Source organism: Oncorhynchus mykiss, chromosome 11 (genome assembly GCF_013265735.2).
Source record: "Oncorhynchus mykiss isolate Arlee chromosome 11, USDA_OmykA_1.1, whole genome shotgun sequence".
In the NCBI taxonomy this organism is placed as follows: domain Eukaryota; kingdom Metazoa; phylum Chordata; class Actinopteri; order Salmoniformes; family Salmonidae; genus Oncorhynchus; species Oncorhynchus mykiss.
This window is the reverse complement of record NC_048575.1, coordinates 7,011,391-7,035,781: the sequence shown is the minus strand read 5'-3', so window position 1 is coordinate 7,035,781 and position 24,391 is coordinate 7,011,391. Positions and strand designations below refer to the sequence as shown.

General features: G+C 43.4%; 1 protein-coding gene across 1 annotated transcript in view; it reads right to left on the bottom strand.

Moving 5' to 3' along the window:
* LOC110535201 (V-set and transmembrane domain-containing protein 2A) overlaps window positions 1–23,434 on the bottom strand; it is a 39,057-nt gene extending 15,623 nt beyond the window's left edge. The window contains exons 1-2 of the mRNA XM_036934747.1: window positions 22,803–23,434; window positions 20,037–20,203 (exon numbers count right to left, since the gene is read on the bottom strand). Coding sequence (XP_036790642.1) covers window positions 20,037–20,203; window positions 22,803–22,881 — 246 coding nt within the window. The 5' untranslated portion in view covers window positions 22,882–23,434. The remainder of the gene's footprint in view (window positions 1–20,036; window positions 20,204–22,802) is intronic.
* Window positions 23,435–24,391: the final 957 nt, after the last annotated feature.

The window sequence follows — 24,391 nt, the reverse complement described above, 5'->3', positions numbered from 1 at the left end:
TTGGAAACAAATACACCCATGTCCCTCAAAGATGCCAATAACACACTGTCACACCCTGACCATAGTTTGCTTTGTATGTTTCTATGTTTTGTTTGGTCAGGGTGTGATCTGAGTGGGCATTCTATGTTACATGTCTAGTTTGTCTATTTCTATTTCTATGTTTGGCCTGATATGGTTCTCAATCAGAGGCAGGTGTTAGTCATTGTCTCTGATTGGGAACCATATTTAGGTAGCCTGTTTGGTGTTGGGTTTTGTGGGTGATTGTTCCTGTTTCTGTGTTTGCACCAGATAAGGCTGTTTATTGTTTTGTTAGTCTAGTCATGTATAGTTTCTTGATTAAACAACCATGAATAGAAACCACGCTGCACTACTTCCGGCGCCGACAGAGATGGCCGCCTCGCTTCGCGTTCCTAGGAAACTATGCAGTTTTTTGTTTTTTTACGTGTTATTTCTTACATTAGTACCCCAGGTCATCTTAGGTTTCATTACATACAGTCGAGAAGAACTACTGAATATAAGATCAGCATCAACTCACCATCAGTACGACCAAGAATATGTTTTTCGCGACGCGGATCCTGTGTTCTGCCTTACAAACAGGACAACGGAGTGGATCCTATGCAGCGACCCAAAAAAACGACTCCGAAAGAGAGGGAAACGAGGCGGTCTTCTGGTCAGACTCCGGAGACGGGCACAGCGCGCACCACTCCCTAGCATTCTTCTTGCCAATGTCCAGTCTCTTGACAACAAGGTTGATGAAATCCGAGCAAGGGTAGCATTCCAGAGGGACATCAGAGACTGTAACGTTCTTTGCTTCACGGAAACGTGGCTTACTGGAGAGACGCTATCCGAAGCAGTGCAGCCAACAGGTTTCTCCACGCATCGCGCAGACAGGAAAAAACATCTTTCTGGTAAAAAGAGGGGCGGGGGCGTATGCCTTATGACTAACGTGACATGGTGCGATGAAAGAAACATACAGGAACTCAAATCCTTCTGTTCACCTGATTTAGAATTCCTCACAATCAAATGTAGACCGCATTATCTACCAAGAGAATTCTCTTCGATTATAATCACAGCCGTATATATCCCCCCCCAAGCAGACACATCGATGGCTCTGAACGAACTTTATTTAACTCTCTGCAAACTGGAAACAATTTATCCGGAGGCTGCATTCATTGTAGCTGGGGATTTTAACAAGGCTAATCTGAAAACAAGACTCCCCAAATTTTATCAGCATATCGATTGCGCAACCAGGGGAGGAAAGACCTTGGACCATTGTTACTCTAACTTCCGCGACGCATATAAGGCCCTGCCCCGCCCCCCTTTCGGAAAAGCTGACCACGACTCCATTTTGTTGATCCCTGCCTACAGACAGAAACTAAAACAAGAGGCTCCCACGCTGAGGTCTGTCCAACGCTGGTCCGACCAAGCTGACTCCACACTCCAAGACTGCTTCCATCACGTGGACTGGGAGATGTTTCGTATTGCGTCAGATAACAACATTGACGAATACGCTGATTCGGTGTGCGAGTTCATTAGAACGTGCGTTGAAGATGTCGTTCCCATAGCAACGATTAAAACATTCCCTAACCAGAAACCGTGGATTGATGGCAGCATTCGTGTGAAACTGAAAGCGCGAACCACTGCTTTTAATCAGGGCAAGGTGTCTGGTAACATGACCGAATACAAACAGTGCAGCTATTCCCTCCGCAAGGCTATCAAACAAGCTAAGCGCCAGTACAGAGACAAAGTAGAATCTCAATTCAACGGCTCAGACACAAGAGGCATGTGGCAGGGTCTACAGTCAATCACGGACTACAGGAAGAAACCCAGCCCAGTCACGGACCAGGATGTCTTGCTCCCAGGCAGACTAAATAACTTTTTTGCCCGCTTTGAGGACAATACAGTGCCACTGACACGGCCTGCAACGAAAACATGCGGTCTCTCCTTCACTGCAGCCGAGGTGAGTAAGACATTTAAACGTGTTAACCCTCGCAAGGCTGCAGGCCCAGATGGCATCCCCAGCCGCGCCCTCAGAGCATGCGCAGACCAGCTGGCCGGTGTGTTTACGGACATATTCAATCAATCCCTATACCAGTCTGCTGTTCCCACATGCTTCAAGAGGGCCACCATTGTTCCTGTTCCCAAGAAAGCTAAGGTAACTGAGCTAAATGACTACCGCCCCGTAGCACTCACATCCGTCATCATGAAGTGCTTTGAGAGACTAGTCAAGGACCATATCACCTCCACCCTACCTGACACCCTAGACCCACTCCAATTTGCTTACCGCCCAAATAGGTCCACAGACGATGCAATCTCAACCACACTGCACACTGCCCTAACCCATCTGGACAAGAGGAATACCTATGTGAGAATGCTGTTCATCGACTACAGCTCGGCATTCAACACCATAGTACCCTCCAAGCTCGTCATCAAGCTCAAGACCCTGGGTCTCGACCCCGCCCTGTGCAACTGGGTACTGGACTTCCTGACGGGCCGCCCCCAGGTGGTGAGGGTAGGCAACAACATCTCCTCCCCGCTGATCCTCAACACTGGGGCCCCACAAGGTTGCGTTCTGAGCCCTCTCCTGTACTCCCTGTTCACCCACGACTGCGTGGCCACGCACGCCTCCAACTCAATCATCAAGTTTGCGGACGACACAACAGTGGTAGGCTTGATTACCAACAACGATGAGACGGCCTACAGGGAGGAGGTGAGGGCCCTCGGAGTGTGGTGTCAGGAAAACAACCTCACACTCAACGTCAACAAAACTAAGGAGATGATTGTGGACTTCAGGAAACAGCAGAGGGAACACCCCCCTATCCACATCGATGGAACAGTAGTGGAGAGGGTAGCAAGTTTTAAGTTCCTCGGCATACACATCACAGACAAACTGAATTGGTCCACTCACACAGACAGCATCGTGAAGAAGGCGCAGCAGCGCCTCTTCAACCTCAGGAGGCTGAAGAAATTCAGCTTGTCACCAAAAGCACTCACAAACTTCTACAGATGCACAATCGAGAGCATCCTGGCGGGCTGTATCACCGCCTGGTATGGCAACTGCACCGCCCTCAACCGTAAGGCTCTCCAGAGGGTAGTGAGGTCTGCACAACGCATCACCGGGGGCAAACTACCTGCCCTCCAGGACACCTACACCACCCGATGTCACAGGAAGGCCATAAAGATCATCAAGGACATCAACCACCCGAGCCACTGCCTGTTCACCCCGCTATCATCCAGAAGGCGAGGTCAGTACAGGTGCATCAAAGCTGGGACCGAGAGACTGAAAAACAGCTTCTATCTCAAGGCCATCAGACTGTTAAACAGCCACCACTAACACTGAGTGGCTGCTGCCAACACACTGACACTGACTCAACTCCAGCCACTTTAATAATGGGAATTGATGGGAAATGATGTAAATATATCACTAGCCACTTTAAACAATGCTACCTTATATAAATGTTACTTACCCTACATTATTCATCTCATATGCATACGTATATACTGTACTCTATATCATCGACGGTATCCTTATGTAATACATGTATCACTAGCCACTTTATACTATACTATGCCACTTTGTTTACATACTCATCTCATTTGTACATACTGTACCCGATACCATCTACTGTATCTTGCCTATGCTGCTCTGTACCATCACTCATTCATATATCCTTATGTACATATTCTTTATCCCCTTACACTGTGTACAAGACAGTAGTTTTGGAATTGTTAGTTAGATTACTTGTTATTACTGCATTGTCGGAACTAGAAGCACAAGCATTTCGCTACACTCGCATTAACATCTGCTAACCATGTGTATGTGACAAATAAAATTTGATTTGATTTGATTTGATTTGGTCCGCCTCTCCTTCGACTCAAGAAAACCGTTACACACACGCTATATCCTGTCACTTACACTGTTTTGTTTCATGTAAAGCCAACCAATGAGTGGGGCATATCTACATATAAACTCAGCAAAAAGATTAACGTCCCATTTTCAGGACCCTGTCTTTCAAAGATAATTTGCAAAAATAGAAATAACTTCACAGATCTTCATTGTAAAGGGTTTATAAACTGTTTCCAATGCTTGTTCAATGAACCATAAACAATGAATGAACATGCACCTGTGGAACGACACTAACAGCTTACAGATGGTAGGTAATTAAGGTCACAGTTGAAAACTTAGGACACTAAAGAGACCTTTCTACTGACTCTGAAAAACACCAAAAGAAAGATGCCCAGGATCCCTGCTCATCTGCATGAACGTGCCTTAGGCATGCTGCAAGGAGGCATGAGGACTGCAGATGTGGCCACGGCAATAAATTGCTATGTCCGTACTGTGAGACGCCTAAGACAGCGCTACAGGGAGACAGGACGGACAGCTGATCGTCCTTGCTGTGGCAGACCACGTGTAACAACACCTGCACAGGATTGGTACATCCGAACATTACACCTGCAGGATAGGTACAGGATTGCAACAACAACTGCCCGAGGTACAACAGGAATGCACAATCCCTCCATCAGTGCTCAGATTGTCCGCAATAGGCTGAGAGAGACTGGACTGAGGGCTTGTAGGCCTGTTGTAAGGCAGGTCCTCATCAGACATCATCGGCAACAACGTCGCCTATGGGCACAAATCCACCGTCGCTGGACCAGACGGGACTGGCAGAAATTGCTCTTGCCTGACGAGTTGCGGATTTGTCTCACCAGGGTTGATGGTCGGATTCACGTTTATCATCGAAGGAATGAGCGTTACATCGAGGCCTGTACTTTGGAGCGGGATCGATTTGGAGATGGAGGGTCCGTCATGGTCTGGTGTGTAACAGCATCAACGGACTGAGCTTATTGTCATTGCAGGCAATCTCAACTCTGTGCGTTACAGGGAAGACATCCTCCTCCCTCATGTGGTACCCTTCCTGCAGGCTCATCCTGCCTTGACCCTGCAGCATGACAATGCCACCAGCCAAACTGCTCGTTGTGTGCGTGATTTCCTGCAAGACAGGAATGTCAGTATACTGCCATGACCAGCAAAGAGCGCAGATTTCAATCCCATTGAGGATGTTTGTGACCTTTTAGATCGGAGGGTGAGGGCTAGGGCCATTCCCCCCAGAAATGTCCGGGAACTTGCAGGTGCCTTGATGGAAGAGTGGGGTAACATCTCACAGCAAGAACTGGAAAATCTGGTGCAGTCCATGAGGAGGAGATGCACTGCAGTACTTAATTAATGCAGCTGGTGGCCACACCAGATACTGACTGTTACTTTTGATTTTGACCCCCCCTCGTTCAGGGAAACATTATTGCATTTCTGTTAGTCACATGTCTGTGGAACTTGTTCAGTTTATGTCTCAGTTGGTGAATCTTGTTATGTTCATAGAAATATTTACACATGTTAATTTTCCCAAAAATAAAAGCAGTTGGCAACGTTTCTTTTTTTTGCTGAGTTTAGAATGTGTAAAAACCCATTACACAACAAGCCATAACCTGTCACCATATCTCTCACCGTAATGGTGTTGAGGCAACATATTGTCAGTAAGAGCACAGGGGTGCATGGATGATTGATACCTCTAGCCCTCAAATATATAGATAGCTGGTCTTCTCTATGATAGACAGCCTGAAATGACTTGTTTCACTCACGGAAAGTGGTTTCTCTCTTCTCCCACCTGAGAGCAAGGAAACCCAAGATTTCTTCTCCAAAGTAGATATTTACATTGCTGAGACATTGACCCTGCATTTCAGACAGCTAAGAAAACCCCAACTGTGTCCTTGTGAACAGATACAGTATGGTCTTGATGTATGTCTGTTGAGCAAACAAAAACACCACAACTTTCCAAGGCAGAGAAAATTTAAGTGACGAAGCAGCAGGGGTGGAACTTAGGCTAGCACATGGCCGACATTGAGAGTGTTAACCCTCTCAAGGCTGCCGGCCCAGACTGCATCCCAAGCCGCATCCTCAGAGCATCCTCAGAGCATGCACAGACCAGCTTGCTGGAGTGTTTGAACACCCAAGCCACCGCCTGTTCACCCCGCTATCAAATCAAATCATCCAGTAGGCGAGGTCAGTACCGGTACATCAAAGCTGGGACAGAGAGTCTGAAAAACAGCTTCTATCTCAAGGCCATCAGACTGTTAAACAGCCATCACTAGCCAGCTACCACACAGTTACTCAACCTTGCACCTTAGAGGCTGCTGCCCTGTATACATAGACATGGAATCACTGGCCACTTTAATAATGGAACACCAGTCACTTATTATGTATACATACTGCTTTACTCATCTCATATGTATTGACTGTATTCTGTTCTACTGTATTTTAGTCAATGCCACTCTGACATTACTCATCCTAATATTTATACATTTCTTAATTCCATTGTTATACTTTTAGATGTGTGTGTATTGTTGTGAATTGTTATATCCTTCTGCAATGTTGGAGCTAGGAACACAAGCATTTCACATCTGCAAAAAAATGTGTATGTGGCCAATAACATTTGATTTGATGTTAAAAATCGGTAAAGTTAGATTTTCATATCAACACATAACCTTCAATTAATTTTCCTCTTTTACGAAAATTTAAAGAAACCAAATAAATACACTTAATCAATAACGTTTTATTTAGCTAATTATCTTTCTCAAAAAAGTTTGTATATTATCCCATACCAAAATCATTATTCTTCATTGTTTGTTCCCAATATTTTACAGTTACCCTGTGACCCCACTAGTGGCCGTGACCCCGACTTTGAATACCACTGCACTGGCTCAAGGATAGTAATTTTCAGACAGAGTTATTAGAAAATGTACCAAACTAGAGATGCCTTTTCCATTTTCGTGTAGCAGACCCAAGCTAGTAGAAATTGTAGACTACGAGCCTGGATGGCCAGTGTCAAAAATAATTACAATTACTACTAAGTCATTTTGTGGACTTCTGTACTTTAGTTTACTATTTATATTTTAGAAAATGTTTATTTTTACTTCACTACATTCCTATAGAAAATAATATACGTTTTACTCCATACATTTTCCCTGACAACCAAAGTACTTGTTACATGTTGAATGCTTAGCAGGACAGGAAAATGGTCCAATTCACACACTTATCAACAGAACATCCCTGGTCCTCCCTACTGCCTCTGATCTGGAGGACTCACGAAACAGAGAACATCCCTGGTCATCCCTACTGCATCTGATCTGGTGGACTCACTAAACAGAGAACATCCCTGGTCATCCCTACTGCATCTGATCTGGTGGACTCACTAAACAGAGAACATCCCTGGTCATCCCTACTGCATCTGATCTGGTGGACTCACTAAACAGAGAACATCCCTGGTCATCCCTACTGCATCTGATCTGGCGGACTCACTAAACAGAGAACATCCCTGGTCATCCCTACTGACTCTGGTCTGGAGGACTCACTAAACAGAGAACATCCCTGGTCATTCCTACTGACTCTGGTCTGGAGGACTCACTAAACAGAGAACATCCCTGGTCATCCCTACTGACTCTGATCTGGTGGACTCACTAAACAGAGAACATCCCTGGTCATCCCTACTGACTCTGGTCTGGAGGACTCACTAAACAGAGAACATCCCTGGTCATCCCTACTGACTCTGATCTGGTGGACTCACTAAACAGAGAACATCCCTGGTCATCCCTACTGCCTCTAATCTGGCGGACTCACTAAACAGAGAACATCCCTGGTCATCCCTACTGCCTCTGATCTGGAGAACTCATGAAACAGAGAACATCCCTGGTCATCCCTACTGCCTCTGATCTGACTGACTCACGAAACAGAGAACATCCCTGGTCATCCCTACTGCCTCTGATCTGGAGGACTCACGAAACAGAGAACATCCCTGGTCATCCCTACTGTCTCTAATCTGGCGGACTCACTAAACAGAGAACATCCCTGGTCATCCCTACTGCCTCTGATCTGGAGAACTCACTAAACACAAATGCTTTGTTTGTAAATGATGTTTAAGTGTTGGAGTGTGCCTCTGGCCATCTGTTAAAATAATAATAAAACAAGAACAATCGTGCTTTTTGGTTTGCTTAATATAAGGAATATTACATCATTAATACTAAAGGTACATGAAAAGTTGATTGTCAACAAAATGGACGAATGAAACATACACCAAAAGATACTAACTAGTATGTGGTGGAATTTTTCTTTAAGTATAATTAAAACCGAATACTTTTAGACTTTTACTCAAGTAGTATTTTACTGGGTAACTTTTTACTTTTACTTGAGTAATTTTCTATTAAGGTATCTTTACTTTTACTCAAGTATGAATTTGGGTACTTTATCCACCACTGTTATGTTCCATCACTGAGAAACGGTTTTCTGCTGAATACATCCTTTGCCTTTTTTCTCTGTCAGACTTAAAACGCGTCTCACAAAACGAGGCTGCGTACCCTTGAAATGCTTGATATCAAAATGTGTGTCTCGGTCATAATCCGTCAGTAAATACATTTTCCCTGGGAGTCCTAATTAGGCGCTTAATTCCAAACTCTTGTTGCTCACTCATCTCCAAAGGCACCATGGAAAATTGCACTCAATATGAGTCCAACTGTTCAGCAGGAAGCTCAAAACCACTAACTGCTGTTTCATCTAGGCGATTTCTGACTACATTTACCATGGTAACCTGGTTGGCAGCGTGGTTACAGGTGGGTAGCAACACAGTACAGTCTGATGTGAGTCAGTCAAGGTGGAGGGACTGTCAGAGGGGATGTGAATTGAGTTTTGACCCGTGTAACCCTCCAGTCCAAGCTCAGCTAAGTATTTATACTCTTGGACGTTTCCTGTTCATCACAAAGGACACAATGGTCCAGTCGCTGATAGCTGTCATGTTCATTTTGTGCCCTGCACCCTGTCCATTAGAGTTAAGTCAGTACAGGTGTGAGTCATACACATTAACAAGGCACAGACAATCACATTTTTTGACTTAACAAAGTATACCAAGGAAGTCAGGAAATGGGCGTTTGATGAGATCTGACCTAAACAATTGAGGGCACAACTGATACGAGGATTATTGACAGCAACAATATATGATTACATATCACAGTGTGATCAGTGCCATACTGTTCTGCTAGACCATACATTACTGTGGTATCCCCCAAACCAATTAAAAGGATGAATCAATGGCCTGAATCAAAACTGTGTGACAGCTGCATCATCTCAGAATACAGGATCTCTCTCTCTCTCTCTCTCTCTCTCTCTCTCTCTCTCTCTCTCTCTCTCTCTCTCTCTCTCTCTCTCTCTCTCTCTCTCTCTCTCTCTCTCTCTCTCTCTCTCTCTCTCTCTCTCTCTCTCTCTCTCTCTCTCTCTCTCTCTCTCTCTCTCTCTCTCTCTCTCTCTCTCTCTCTCTCTCTCTCTCTCTCTCTCTCTCTCTCTCTCTCTCTCTCTCTCTCTCTCTCTCTCTCTCTCTCTCTCTCTCTCTCTCTCTCTATGTTCATTTGAAGCTGATAGGGGGTAAGAATGAGAGAGAGATAGAGACAGAGTGAGAGAGCAATATATACATATATATACATATATATGTAATGCATGGTCTCTCCCTCTCTCTCTCTCTCTTATACAGTATATATGTATATATATACACAGTATATAGGAGGGAGAGGGAGAGAGAGATAGAGAAAGGTCTGGGAGTGTTGCAGAGGGAGGCTGGCACAGTGGCAAGGTCAATGTCATTCCACACATCAAGGGGATTGGTCACGTTTAATCTAATCAACGACTTTCATATGCAGGCACTCACTTATCTGACGCTTCTGTCAGATGTCCACAAGTTTCATCTGGAAAACTCCACAATGGGCTCTTCATCCCATTACAGTTGTAGAACAGCCTGATACCACTGGACCACAGTTGGGTCACACCTTGAAGTGGAGATATCACTAAAATCTCTCAGTAGGGGGAGAACTGCTATTCCGTATTCCTGAAGCATCTCAGAGTAGGAGTGCTGATCTAGGATCAGGTCCACCCTTGTGAATGTTATAGGACTCATTAATAATCTAAAAAGACAAACTGATCTTAGAACAGCACTCAAAGGTGTACTTACCCCTACTTCACTTTTAGATCTCCTACTGCAGAAAGGCCTCATGATTAATAACTTCCCCCAGTAAATGTCATTACAATAAAATGTACTTTCAAATTAAAATTGGACCGAATCCCTTTAGATTTTCGCACTCGGCACGAGGTAACAAATACATTTAGGTCAGGTGCCTACAACACTTTCCTCAAGTGAAGAGACCGCCGGTTGTTACAGGCCACTGCTCAGTGTGTAATCTACATAATTCCATTTAATACGATTCTTAGAAGTGTTCCACGAGACTTTTAATATATTACTCCAGCAATATTGTTATTTCCTAACTTAGTTTGGTGTGTGTTTATCGCATAAGTTAATTGGTTCATTGTATTAAGGCCTACACCTACACATCATATCATCAGTACAATGATAAGAATAAATATTATTAAAAGTTACAATAAAGACCAGCAGAAGGGCACTTAGGAACACCCGCTCTTTCCATGACAGACTGCCTAGGTGAATCCAGGTAAATGATCCCTTATTGATGTCACTTTCTTAAATCCACTTCAATCAGTGTAGATGAAGGGGGAGGAGACAGGTTAAAGAAGGATTTAAAAAAAAAACCTTCATTGTGTATGTGTACCATTCAGAGAATGTATGGGCAAGAGTTAAGTGCTTTTGAAGAGGATATGGTAGTAGGTGCCAGGCACACCGGTTTGTGTCAAGAACTGCAACGCTGCTGGGTCTTTCACACTCAGTTTCCCGTATGTGTCAAGAATGTTCCACCACCCAAAGGACATCCAGCCAACTGGACACAACAGTGGGAAGTGTTGGAGTCAACATGGGTCAGCATGTGGATCGCTTTCAACACTATGCAGAGTCCATGCCGCAATGAATTCAGGCCTGAAGGGGGGGGGGATGCAAGTCAGTATTACAAAGGTGTTCTTAATATTTTGTACACTCAGTGTATATCAAGATGTCCTTTCGAAGCAGACTTATGACTGACATCTCAAAGCCATATGAATGTACAGAACTGGCCATTTCAAAAAGCATGTCATATGAGAAGGACACTTGCTTTAATATTGATCTATGCAGTGGACAACAACAAAAAACACATCTCCTCGCGCATCGATTCTCATTGTGATTCTGTCACACTGCAGTTCTGGAGCCTATATAACTGTAAACCTCCATCTTTGCCTTCTTCCTGTAATCCTCCCTGGAACCAAGCATCCTGGGCAGCCAATCATCTGAATCCGTGTTTAATTTCCTGTCCCGATACATACGAGCCCTTCTCTGCCTGTCCTTTCTATCGTCGTGGACAATCTGGATCTGAGTGAGAGACATCGCTCGAGTGTTGCGGATGTTTCAAATGGCCATAAGGGGGTCACAGGCAGAATGTCAACATAACTGCAGGGGTTCTTGTCTTTGTCGGATTAAATCATCTCTGGAACTTAAAAGGATGAGGTGTTTGTTGTTGTCCCTTGGACAATATGTGTTGTAGTGATGCTTGCAACTTTTTGTCACTTGTCATGTCAGATCCAACGGCTCAGCAACATCAGTTAGTCACGTATGAGTGTACACACACACACACAGGCGCACGCACGCACACACACACACACACACACACACACACGCACACACACACGCACACACACACACACACGCACGCACGCACGCGCGCACACGCACACACACACACACACACACACACACACACATACACCTGCAGCCGATGTTTCCCCCTTCCTTTCGTCTCCCGTTGATTTGGTGGATCAATTGCTAGTCATTCTCTGACTGTGCCCAATCTCTTCCAAAAAGTCAGATTGTGTTTTGATCCAGTACATTGAATTGGAGGATGCTGGCTGTGCATGCCAGACAACGCCTTCTCGAGCTCATGTTTAGTCAGAGGTGCCTCGTGCTTGGAGAATTGTCTTTCTCCTTTCTGACCAAATCTGTCCGTAAACACATCCCTCTCTCTGTGCTACTCTACAAGCCTGTCTTCGCTATATTTCTTCCTACAAATCACCTCTGTTTGGCGTCTTTGGACCAAAGCCCCTTGGACACTGCTCAGAGCCATGCAACCAATGTATACAGCACTCAATAAGCATACCTATTGATATGAGTGCTGAGCTTCTGCAGGGAATTCTCTGAAGGGATGTTGAAAACAACATGGCTGTTATATCCTCTAACTTGCCCAATGGCACCTCTAGATGGTCTAATTAATCTGGCCTAACACATGGCAGGTTTACACAGGAGACATCCTCACACTCTTGGACTGTCTGTCACACTAGTTAGTTACTGTGATCCCCCCCCCCCCCCCGGTGGCTCACAAGGCCCGCCCGAGGGGCCCTGAGTGAAAGATGAAATTGTGTCATGTTGACAACAAAAAAAGTACTGAGAGGAAACGATTACAGTACAATAGTTGTAGCAAAGTATTTTTTAGAGTATCTGTAAAGCATCCGCTTCGCAACACCAATTGGGACCGGACCACACCAGCCATGAGGATAAGTATCTAATGGGAACTCTGTGTTGAAAGCCTCTGTTTCAATTAATCTTTTGGAGGACATTTTGCAACTATTACCTGCAATACCCCCCCCCCCCCCCCCCCATCATTGACTGATTGGTCCAATAATGATAATACTTAGCAAGAACCATCCCACAGCGTGTGGCTCTTGTTATTTCCCAGTAGCCCTTGCAAACTTATCGCTCCATAACTTCTCCATGTTCTCTCACCCATCTCTTTACCAAGCTTCCCTTCAAATTAATTGACTCCTACCAAAGTCACTCATGGCCCAATAATTGAGTCATTCCAAATGAGAAATCAGTAATGTTATTGACACACTGCAATAAGGGCTCTCCATTAGGTTGAAGTAACAGGAAAAAAGACAAGCTGATGGAATACAGGACATTATGTTGAAGTAGCAGGGGATACAGGACATTAGGTTGAAGTAGCAGGAGATACAGGACATTAGGTTGAAGTAGCAGGAGATACAGGGCATTATGTTGAAGTAGCAGGAGATACAGGACATTAGGTTGAAGTAGCAGGAGATACAGGACATTAGGTTGAAGTAGCAGGAGATACAGGACATTATGTTGAAGTAGCAGGGGATACAGGACATTATGTTGAAGTAGCGGTCGATACAGGACATTATGTTGAAGTAGCAGGCGATACAGGACATTAGGTTGAAGTAGCAGGAGATACAGGACATTATGTTGAAGTAGCAGGGGATACAGGACATTATGTTGAAGTAGCGGTCGATACAGGACATTATGTTGAAGTAGCAGGGGATACAGGACATTATGTTGAAGTAGCAGGGGATACAGGACATTATGTTGAAGTAGCAGGAGATACAGGACATTAGGTTGAAGTAGCAGGAGATACAGGACATTAGGTTGAAGTAGCAGGGGATACAGGACATTATGTTGAAGTAGCAGGAGATAGAGGACATTATGTTGAAGTAGCAGGAGATACAGGACATTATGTTGAAGTAGCAGGGGATACAGGACATTATGTTGAAGTAGCAGGAGATACAGGACATTAGGTTGAAGTAGCAGGAGATACAGGACATTAGGTTGAAGTAGCAGGAGATACAGGACATTATGTTGAAGTAGCAGGAGATAGAGGACATTATGTTGAAGTAGCAGGAGATAGAGGACATTAGGTTGAAGTAGCAGGAGATACAGGACATTATGTTGAAGTAGCAGGAGATAGAGGACATTATGTTGAAGTAGCAGGAGATACAGGACATTATGTTGAAGTAGCAGGGGATACAGGACATTATGTTGAAGTAGCAGGGGATACAGGACATTATGTTGAAGTAGCAGGGGATACAGGACATTATGTTGAAGTAGCAGGAGATACAGGACATTAGGTTGAAGTAGCAGGGGATACAGGACATTATGTTGAAGTAGCAGGGGATACAGGACATTATGTTGAAGTAGCAGGGTATACAGGACATTATGTTGAAGTAGCATGAGATACAGGACATTAGGTTGAAGTAGCAGGAGATACAGGACATTATGTTGAAGTAGCAGGGGATACAGGACATTATGTTGAAGTAGCAGGGGATACAGGACATTATGTTGAAGTAGCAGGGGATACAGGACATTATGTTGAAGTAGCAGGGGATACAGGACATTATGTTGAAGTAGCAGGGGATACAGGACATTATGTTGAAGTAGCAGGGGATACAGGACATTATGTTGAAGTAGCAGGGGATACAGGACATTATGTTGAAGTAGCAGGGGATACAGGACATTATGTTGAAGTAGCAGGGGATACAGGACATTATGTTGAAGTAGCAGGGGATACAGGACTTTATGTTGAAGTAGCAGGGGATACAGGACATTATGTTGAAGTAGCAGGGGATACATGACATTATGTTGAAGTAGCAGGGGATACAGGACATTATGTTGAAGTAGCAGGGGATACAGGACATTATGTTGAAGTAGCAGGGGATACAGGACATTATGTTGAAGTAGAAGGGGATACAGGACATTATGTTGAAGTAGCAGGGGATACAGGACATTATGTTGAAGTAGCAGGGAAAAGACAAGCTGATGGGATACAGGACATTATGTTGAAGTAGCAGGGGATACAGGACATTATGTTGAAGTAGCAGGGGATACAGGACATTATGTTGAAGTAGCAGGGGATACAGGACATTATGTTGAAGTAGCAGGAGATACAGGACATTATTTATTTTATTTTTTTTATTTTACCTTTATTTAACCAGGTAGGCAAGTTGAGAACAAGTTCTCATTTACAATTGCGACCTGGCCAAGATAAAGCAAAGCAGTTCGACAGATACAACAACACAGAGTTACACATGGAGTAAAACAAACATACAGTCAATAATAAAGTATAAACAAGTCTATATACGATGTGAGCAAATGAGGTGAGATAAGGGAGGTAAAGGCAAAAAAAGGCCTTGGTGGCAAGGTAAATACAATATAGCAAGTAAAACACTGGAATGGTAGTTTTGCAATGGAAGAATGTGCAAAGTAGAAATAAAAATAATGGGGTGCAAAGGAGCAAAATAAATAAATAAATTAAATACAGTTGGGAAAGAGGTAGTTGATAGGGCTAAATTATAGGTGGGCTATGTACAGGTGCAGTAATCTGTGAGCTGCTCTGACAGTTGGTGCTTAAAGCTAGTGAGGGAGATAAGTGTTTCCAGTTTCAGAGATTTTTGTAGTTCGTTCCAGTCATTGGCAGCAGAGAACTGGAAAGAGAGACGGCCAAAGAAAGAATTGGTTTTGGGGGTGACTAGAGAGATATACCTGCTGGAGTGTGTGCTACAGGTGGGAGATGCTATGGTGACCAGCGAGCTGAGATAAGGGGGGACTTTACCTAGCAGGGTCTTGTAGATGACATGGAGCCAGTGGGTTTGGCGACGAGTATGAAGCGAGGGCCAGCCAACGAGAGCGTACAGGTCGCAATGGTGGGTAGTATATGGGGCTTTGGTGACAAAACGGATTGCACTGTGATAGACTGCATCCAGTTTGTTGAGTAGGGTATTGGAGGCTATTTTGTAAATTACATCGCCAAAGTCGAGGATTGGTAGGATGGTCAGTTTTACAAGGGTATGTTTGGCAGCATGAGTGAAGGATGCTTTGTTGCGAAATAGGAAGCCAATTCTAGATTTAACTTTGGATTGGAGATGTTTGATATGGGTCTGGAAGGAGAGTTTACAGTCTAACCAGACACCTAAGTATTTGTAGTTGTCCACGTATTCTAAGTCAGAGCCGTCCAGAGTAGTGATGTTGGACAGGCGGGTAGGTGCAGGTAGTGATCGGTTGAAGAGCATGCATTTAGTTTTACTTGTATTTAAGAGCAATTGGAGGCCACGGAAGGAGAGTTGTATGGCATTGAAGCTTGCCTGGAGGGTTGTTAACACAGTGTCCAAAGAAGGGCCGGAAGTATACAGAATGTTGTCGTCTGCGTAGAGGTGGATTAGAGACTCACCAGCAGCAAGAGCGACCTCATTGATGTATACAGAGAAGAGAGTCGGTCCAAGAATTGAACCCTGTGGCACCCCCATAGAGACTGCCAGAGGTCCGGACAACAGACCCTCAGATTTGACACACTGAACTCTATCAGAGAAGTAGTTGGTGAACCAGGCGAGGCAATCATTTGAGAAACCAAGGCTGTTGAGTCTGCCGATGAGGATGTGGTGATTGACAGAGTCGAAAGCCTTGGCCAGATCAATGAATACGGCTGCACAGTAATGTTTCTTATCGATGGCGGTTAAGATATCGTTTAGGACCTTGAGCGTGGCTGAGGTGCACCCATGACCAGCTCTGAAACCAGATTGCATAGCAGAGAAGGTATGGTGAGATTCAAAATGGTCGGTAATCTGTTTGTTGACTTGGCTTTCGAAGACCTTAGAAAGGCATGGTAGGATAGATATAGGTCTGTAGCAGTTTGGGTCAAGAGTGTCCCCCCCTTTGAAGAGGGGGATGACCGCAGCTTATGTTGAAGTAGCAGGAGATACAGGACATTATTTTGAAGTAGCAGGGGATACAGGACATTATGTTGAAGTAGCAGGAGATACAGGACATTATGTTGAAGTAGCAGGTGGATAGGACAAGTGAATAGAAAGCAGGACAGAACCTATATGCACTATGGCCAGGCAGGCAGCCTAGCGGTTAGAGCATTGGGCCAGTAACCCGAAAGCTCCTAGTTTGAATCGCCGAGCCGACAAAGTGAAAAATCTGTCGATGTGCCCTTAAAGCACAGCACTTCATCCTAATTGCTCCCACTGTCGCAACTGATAACTGCTGACCATGACCCCGTTCTCAGTGGGAGTTGGGATGTGGAAAGAAGCACATTTTCAAACAAGACGAACATAAAAAAAACTCACCAAATGTATTACTTTATTATACTATATGTTCCCCACCACTGACATCTTGGTCATTTGATCCTGGAAACATTTTATCCATTAGAGCTGTGTGTCTGTCTCATAATGAGACCGGAGTCGATGGGAGGCTGTGCATTGTATTGGCTATGAATGTAGCCACATTATGTGGACAACCCTTCAAACTAGAGGATTCGGCTATTTCAGCCACACATTTTGCTGACGGGTGTATAAAATCAAGCACACAGCCATGTAATCTCCATAGACACACATTGGCAGTAGAATGACCTTAATGAAATGCTCAGTGACATTCATTGTGGCACCGTCATAGGATGCCACCTTTCCAACAATTCAGTTCGTAAAATGTCTGCCCTGCTAGAGCTGTCCCAGTCAACTGTAAGTGCTGTTATTGTGAAATGGAAATGTCTAGGAGCAACAACGGCTCAGATGCTAAGTGGTAGGCCACACAAGCTCACAGAAAGGGAGTGTTGAAGCGAATAACTCGTAAAAATCATCGGTCCTCGGTTGCAACGCACTACCAAGTTCCAAACTGCCTCTAGAAGCAACGTCCGCACAAGAACTGTTCGTCAGGAGCTTCATGAAATGGGTTTCCATGGCCAAACAGCAGCACACAAGCCAAAGATCACCATGCGCAATGCCAAGCATCGGCTGGAGTGGTGTAAAGCTCTCCGCCATTGGACTCTGGAGCAGTGAAAATGCGTTCTTTGGAGTGATGAAACGCGCCTCACCATCTGGCAGTCCGACGGACAAATCTGGGTTTGGAGAACACTACTTGCCCGAATGCATCAAGTTTGACGGAGGAGGAATAATGGTCTCGGGCAATTTTTCATAGTTTGGGCTAGGCCCCTTAGTTCCAGTGAAAGGAAATCGTAACGCTTCAGCATACAATGACAATCTGTCCTCACTAATGCTCTTGTGGCTGAATGGTAGCAAGTTTTCACAGCAGTGTGGAGGCTGATAAAGCAGCCAAGGGGGGACCAACTCCATGATTTTGGAATGAGATGTTCGACAAGCAGGTGTCCAAATAATTTTTGGACAGAGGGCCAGACAGGGTACAAGGTTCATGGGGCAGTAGGACAGAGGGCCAGACAGGGTACAAGGTTCATGGGGCAGTAGGACAGAGGGCCAGACAGGGTACAAGGCTTATAGGGCAGTAGGAGCGATGGCCGGTGAAGGAGATAGTAGCTTCAGGTGCAAGAGGATGGAGTACAGCTATGGATTGTGTTTCCTGCTGGAACAGGAAATAAGTGTTTTCATTCTTTGATCCACGCCTGACAAGTTGACAGGTCTCACTAAGGACACGTTCTGTATGTCTGTGACTTTCACACTCTGTCTTTAACAGAGAGGAAAACAGAAAAAGCATCTCATGTCGTCGAGAGAGGCCGTGGCACACAATGGCAATCAATGGGTTTAGGCTTTTTTCAATGACCCAGGAAGACACAACTGTTACCTTGAGAGAGAAATCACATTTTCCATTTTGCTTATATCAACCCTTAATCCCACACCAAATAGAATTACTAGCGAAGAGGATTGTAAAGATTTACTCTGCGGACGTGTGGATTAAACAGATAGCCATAAATCCAGCATTGAGGAGAGATGAATCCCCTCTTCAGCATGAGTAGACGGATAGACCACCATTTTAGCCCAGTCAAACAAAGCAGAGAGCTTCCAACAATGTGAAACCACTACACGTGATAGTGTCACTGGGACTTTATATCTCACGGACAGCTACAGAACGAACACTGCGATGCCACTGTGATATATAGTGGACCGCCCTTTAAAGCAGGATTCAGTTGTTGTGTTGTTGTCATGGACTGGACCCTGCAGCACCCTGTCTGTTTCACTTTGGATCCTATTCCTCTCTTTTTCTCAGCTCTACTTTTTTTCCCGTAGCATCTTTTTACAGTCCTCCTCACGACTCCTTGGGCTTGTTTTTCTTGTCGAAACCCTTTCCTCTCAGGACAAAACCACTGCTTGTCATTTCAAACAAATACCATGAAAAGAACTAGATCATATGAGCAGCAATGGCGTGGTGAGCATCAATAGCTCCTTCAGCCGACATCTAAGAGTGATAGATCAAAAGGATCAAAGCCTTGGCAATGCCAGTACGATGGGTGACAACAATGGACAACTAATAACTGTTTTAAAGCCATGTGGATATCCAAGAACAGGCCTCTCTCTCTCTCTCTCTCTCTCTCTCTCTCTCTCTCTCTCTCTCTCTCTCTCTCTCTCTCTCTCTCTCTCTCTCTCTCTCTCTCTCTCTCTCTCTCTCTCTCTCTCTCTCTCTCTGTCTCTGTCTCTCTCTCTCTCTCTCTCTCTCTCTCTCTCTCTCTCTCTCTCCCTCTCTCTCTCTCTCTCCCTCTCCCTCTCTCTCTCTCTCTCCCTCTCCCTCTCCCTCTCTCTGTACTGTGGTTTCACTGCGAGGAAGACGAGCATTTAACAAAATAAACATTTCCTTGTTTGATGTCTGTGATGACAAACTGACAAACTCCCCTAAAATGTACCAGCCATTTCAATAGAGGGTGCGAAGTAATACACAAACACAAAGTAACTGATCATTAGTTGCAAGGAAAAGCTGTCATAAGTAGCTATCCAGTGTAGAAATACATTACAAATGCCAGTCGAGGAGGGTCTCGGGAACACTGTTCAGGCTTTAACCAGCCAATTTGCAAGAATGTGTCCAGCAAAGTTTTTTCCTGCATGGCCTCTGAGGGTTCTACAATGATAAATGACTATCAGTTCTCTTAACTCTCTCAGAATGGCACTACATACCTCAGACTACACATGCAAGTCACTTAAATTAGCCCTGGGTTAAATCAACTTGGTAAAGACAGGCTGAGATTTAAACAGACCAGTATTATTTTCCACTGGAATGCTGTGGCAATCTGTTATCAGAGTTTATTACAGTAAGTTTTACAGGATAATCTAGGGATTTTAAAAGGCTATGCTCTTGGTAATGATAATCCAATCATGTGAGAATTCACTGAGGTTTCTGTGGGGAATGGGATTAAACTAAAACTGCACCACTACCCAGTCATGATTGCAACGTGCAGGGCCAAGACATGTCGTATTTTTAGAGAAAGTCCCTTGAAGAAAAAAAAAAAAGCTTTCCCCCCCCCTTTTTATTTGGAACAAGTGAAGAGCATACCTCTTCGTCATCCTCCTCCTCGCTGTTGCTGGATTCTTCTGGTGCTCTTATAAACCACCACTGAATCTCTAAGTAAACTGACGTGGTTCCGCTCTGGAAGGCGCACGCCATTTCAATGTTTTGACCTTCTTTTACCGTTAGATTGGAGGGGATATCCGTAAACTTTCCTGAAAGATAGAGAAAAAACAATCAGTATAATCGCTGTCTGTCCATCTCTTCACAACTACAGCCTACATATAACAAACCTGTCATAGCGTAAGGTACTTCTTTCAACACAAGGTACTTGAGTAAATAAACCCTTACAACAACAACAACAACAACAACAAAAAACATGAAAGAAAATCTGATCAAGAGAACACGTGAAAAACCTGTGCGAAAAAACACGTGAAAGATTTCAAAAAGGAAAGGAAATATAGAGTTAGACATGTTGTTTTCGTAGGTTTGACGTTTCACATGTGAACAAATCAAATGGGAAAAACAGACACGTGGTTTTTGGACAGGTGAAGTTTCATACGGATTTTTTTCACGACTAAGACACGTGGTTTCTCAAGATTTCTCATATTATGTTTCACATGCTTTTGTAAGTGGCAGGATTAGAAGCCATGTCTCCCACCGGAAAATCTGACGTCTTGACCATTAGACCAAAAGGGCCAACACAAACTTTGACGTTGCATGCAGGGCTACATCATCACATGACCATGAGCGACTCATGTCCGCTACACTTTCACATGTGCATTTTCACATTTTAATGTCAACCAGGGCTGTCAAACCATTTTTAAAAATGCTGTCCAATTCATGGCAGGATTTCCTCCTGTGATTAATCACGATTTATCGCAATTTCATAATTTGCTCAAATTGAGCTGCAGTTTACAACAACAAAAAATTATACAAAAGCATTACAAGAACATTGACGTCTTGATTTTTGTTCAAAGTAACAGTTAGCAAAATCAGATGAATTGATAAACACACTTTAAACCTCAAAGTCAACTTGTCCTGACATGGCATTGTTGCAGCAGTAGAGCTGTATAGATCATGTATTTAGGATGTTTTCATTGTATTACCTGGAGTTAACTGATGAACAGGATGTTAAACAGGATGAATGTTGACAGGATGAATAAGGACATACGGAACTCTAGCTTCTCTGTTCTTTTCACTGGGCTTCATTTCACTGGTCACTGACCAACCTATGGCGAAGAGACACATGCACCTGCAGCAGTAAAACTCTGAGATGGATGGCTCAGAAATACCGTAAGAAATTATATTTTTCAATGCACTTTAATTATTATACTCAGGTAGGCTAAGTGACCTTTTTACAGAATGGCATTACAGAATTTGCAATTCCATATGTTGAAACCATTGCTACTGCAACATGTCACGTGTGAGGAGAATAACACTATTTCACCACCACAATTTCACATGTGAAAGTTAAGATTTTCACGTAAATGTTTCCTTACATGTGAAATTTTACTTTGAAATGTGATTGATTTTCACATGTGAAACTGCATAACCGAGTTTCATGTGAACCTTTTTAACACGCGGAACTGCAAATTTCACATGTGCATCTGTAATTCACATGAGATGAACACGTTTTTATTTTTCCCTCAAATGTGAAAAGGTGGTTTAATTTAATATATGTGAAAGTATGGTTTCACGTTAAATTTAAGCTCAACACGTGGAAACAGTTATTTCACATATGGAAATGCGATTTTGTAAGGGAAGTGTAGGTTAATCAAATTAGTGAAATATATAATCTGAAATTAAGGGGTTTCCTGTGTCTAGAACTGTCACCGCGATGGGTATCATAATCTTGATCAAAACAGAATGCCATATAGCATATATCAGCCCCTTCTCAAAGCACGGACATATGAGATACACGTGATTTAACCTCAACACATTTGCCAGATTCACTCTCCAATAACTAAAATTCAAATGAATGTGCATAGTGCAATTTAAATAAGACCAGTATAGTATAGTATATATATATATATATATATATATATATATATATATATATATATATATATATATATATTTAAGTGTGGAACATGTTACACTGGTTTAATCCATGAAAACACTCTAAGCATCACAATAACTGTCTTTCAATGTAGCCTACAGTTTTCCCCCCGCAACACACACTGCGCTTAAAAAAAACATTGTCTGATCATTTTCAAGGGATACAGGCTAGGGAGGCAGTGGCAATACCAAGGCAGATCTGTCAGATTTCGTGTGATGAGATCCAAAGGTAGAGAGAAACCACAAAAGGACATGTGAAAACTCTCACTGATATGTCAACAGGGTAACCGTCCATGACGCTGAAAAAAGAACTACTGCCCGCTCTACGCCATTCCAACACTGTTTCTGCGTATCCGTTACTTTAAATGCATGTCGCGCTCAGTCTTCAAAGTTATCCTTACAACGACATTAACCTGTGCCTGATAGTCCAACATTTAGGTTCTGCTAATTATTATAACATTATAAACTACTAAATTATATCCAGGTGTCATTTTATGCAATCAACAGTTGCGTTTTGTTCATTTGGACAACATTGGATCAAAACTAGGTACTTTTTCTGCATTTATCTTATAGCCCAGAAGTATGTTGCATTTGTTACGTCAATCGTAATATATTCATTATTTAATGTCTGCATGAAGTTATACGCACTTTTAACATGAATTCAAATGCGATTTATATTGTTTTAAACCCAGAAGAAGCCCAGAGAGATTGGAATTGATAGAAGTGTTGAATTAGCGTTATGTCTCAGCTTACCTTCAAAGCAGAATCCAAATTGTATACATAAACTAGACATTACAACGAATCCAATAAAGTCCTGAGAGGTCCACATCATTACAGACGGATAATGTCACATCAGCCGAGAGAGAAATAAAAAACGATCTTCCAAAACTGCTCAGCAAATTAAACTCTTGCCAGGCCGATATGCTTGGACACAGAATGGCGAATATAAAACATGCTGGAACAATAGCAAGGCTCCTGAAGTTGTCAGCTTTGCAGAGAGAGAGAGAGAGAGACTGGTGACTGCGCGCTCAAGGTGTTGTAAAATAATCGCCTCTGTTCTCTACCCTCGGTGCAGTACGTGGCTGTTCATGCAACGTCAGTGTGCAGTTCCCCTATTGTGTGCTTGGTGTACACACCTCTACACTTTTGCAAAGCCCGTTTTCCACATTCTTTCAAATTGCTCTAGTCTAGACTTAAAAATATGTAATATAGTAAAGTCATTATCAGGCATAGCAGCGGGAGTAGCCTACAGACGATTTTGAAAGCTAGTAATAATTTTAGCATTCATGACAAGATTTGTGTGAGAGATTTGTGTGAGGAGAGCAAAATACCTGCTCACTTTTCTCAGCAACCAAAACAAGCCAAATCATTCAAGAAACTGGGTGGGTTGTCACTCAAAACCACATCAAAATGGTATCTGATTCTGAAGTGGTATGTGGCATGAAGAATGTACATATGGAATGTAGGTGTGTCCATCTCATTGAGGGTCGGCTCTAGCCTTTTGAGGGCCCTAAGCAAGATTTTGTTGGGCCCCCCCCCCCCTCCCCGTCTTTTTTTTTGTTGCCGTTTTAAAGCTAATTTCCTGCAAGTCTAAAAATGTTGCCATGACATATCATGTTAATGATTTCTGAGTGAGAGTGATTAACAACATCAACGGGCAGGCACTTGCCCTGTGTGCTTGTTCAGTATTCAGCCATGATTACTACAAGTTTAGATAGCTGAATAGACTAACTCACCAATCTAAAAAATTGTTAGCTGATGTGGCTAATTGAGTGACTGTCAAAAAACTGCTGATGCACAACCAATTTTCGAACTTGCACCTATTCTAACTAGACCCAGACAATTTTTTTGTAAGTGGCTGGGTGCCCTAAGCGATCGCTTATGTCGCTTAAGTTTGGAGCAGGCCCTGATCATGTTTATTAATAGCTATGCAGTCAGACCTCTGAAACAGGCAGAGATCAGACCCACTGGTACAGAGGCTATAAAACAATATTGTAGCCATTGAGGGGGAGACAGCTGAGACAGGGTTTGAACCAGATATCCTGCAAGTACAGGTCAATCACAAAAGGCTACTTCCTATGCCATTAAAAACTTCTAGGGATAGCACCATTTTTTCAATTTTTGCCTAACATGACATACCCAAATCTAACTGCCTGTATCTCAGGCCCTGAAGCAAGGAAATACATATTATTGGTGCCATTTGAATGGAAACACTTTGAAGTTTGTGGAAATGTGAATTGAATGTAGGAGAATATAACACAATAGATCTGGTAGAAGAAAATACAGAGAAAAAAAACAACAGTTTTTTTTCTTCTACCACCATCTTTGAAATGCAACAGAAA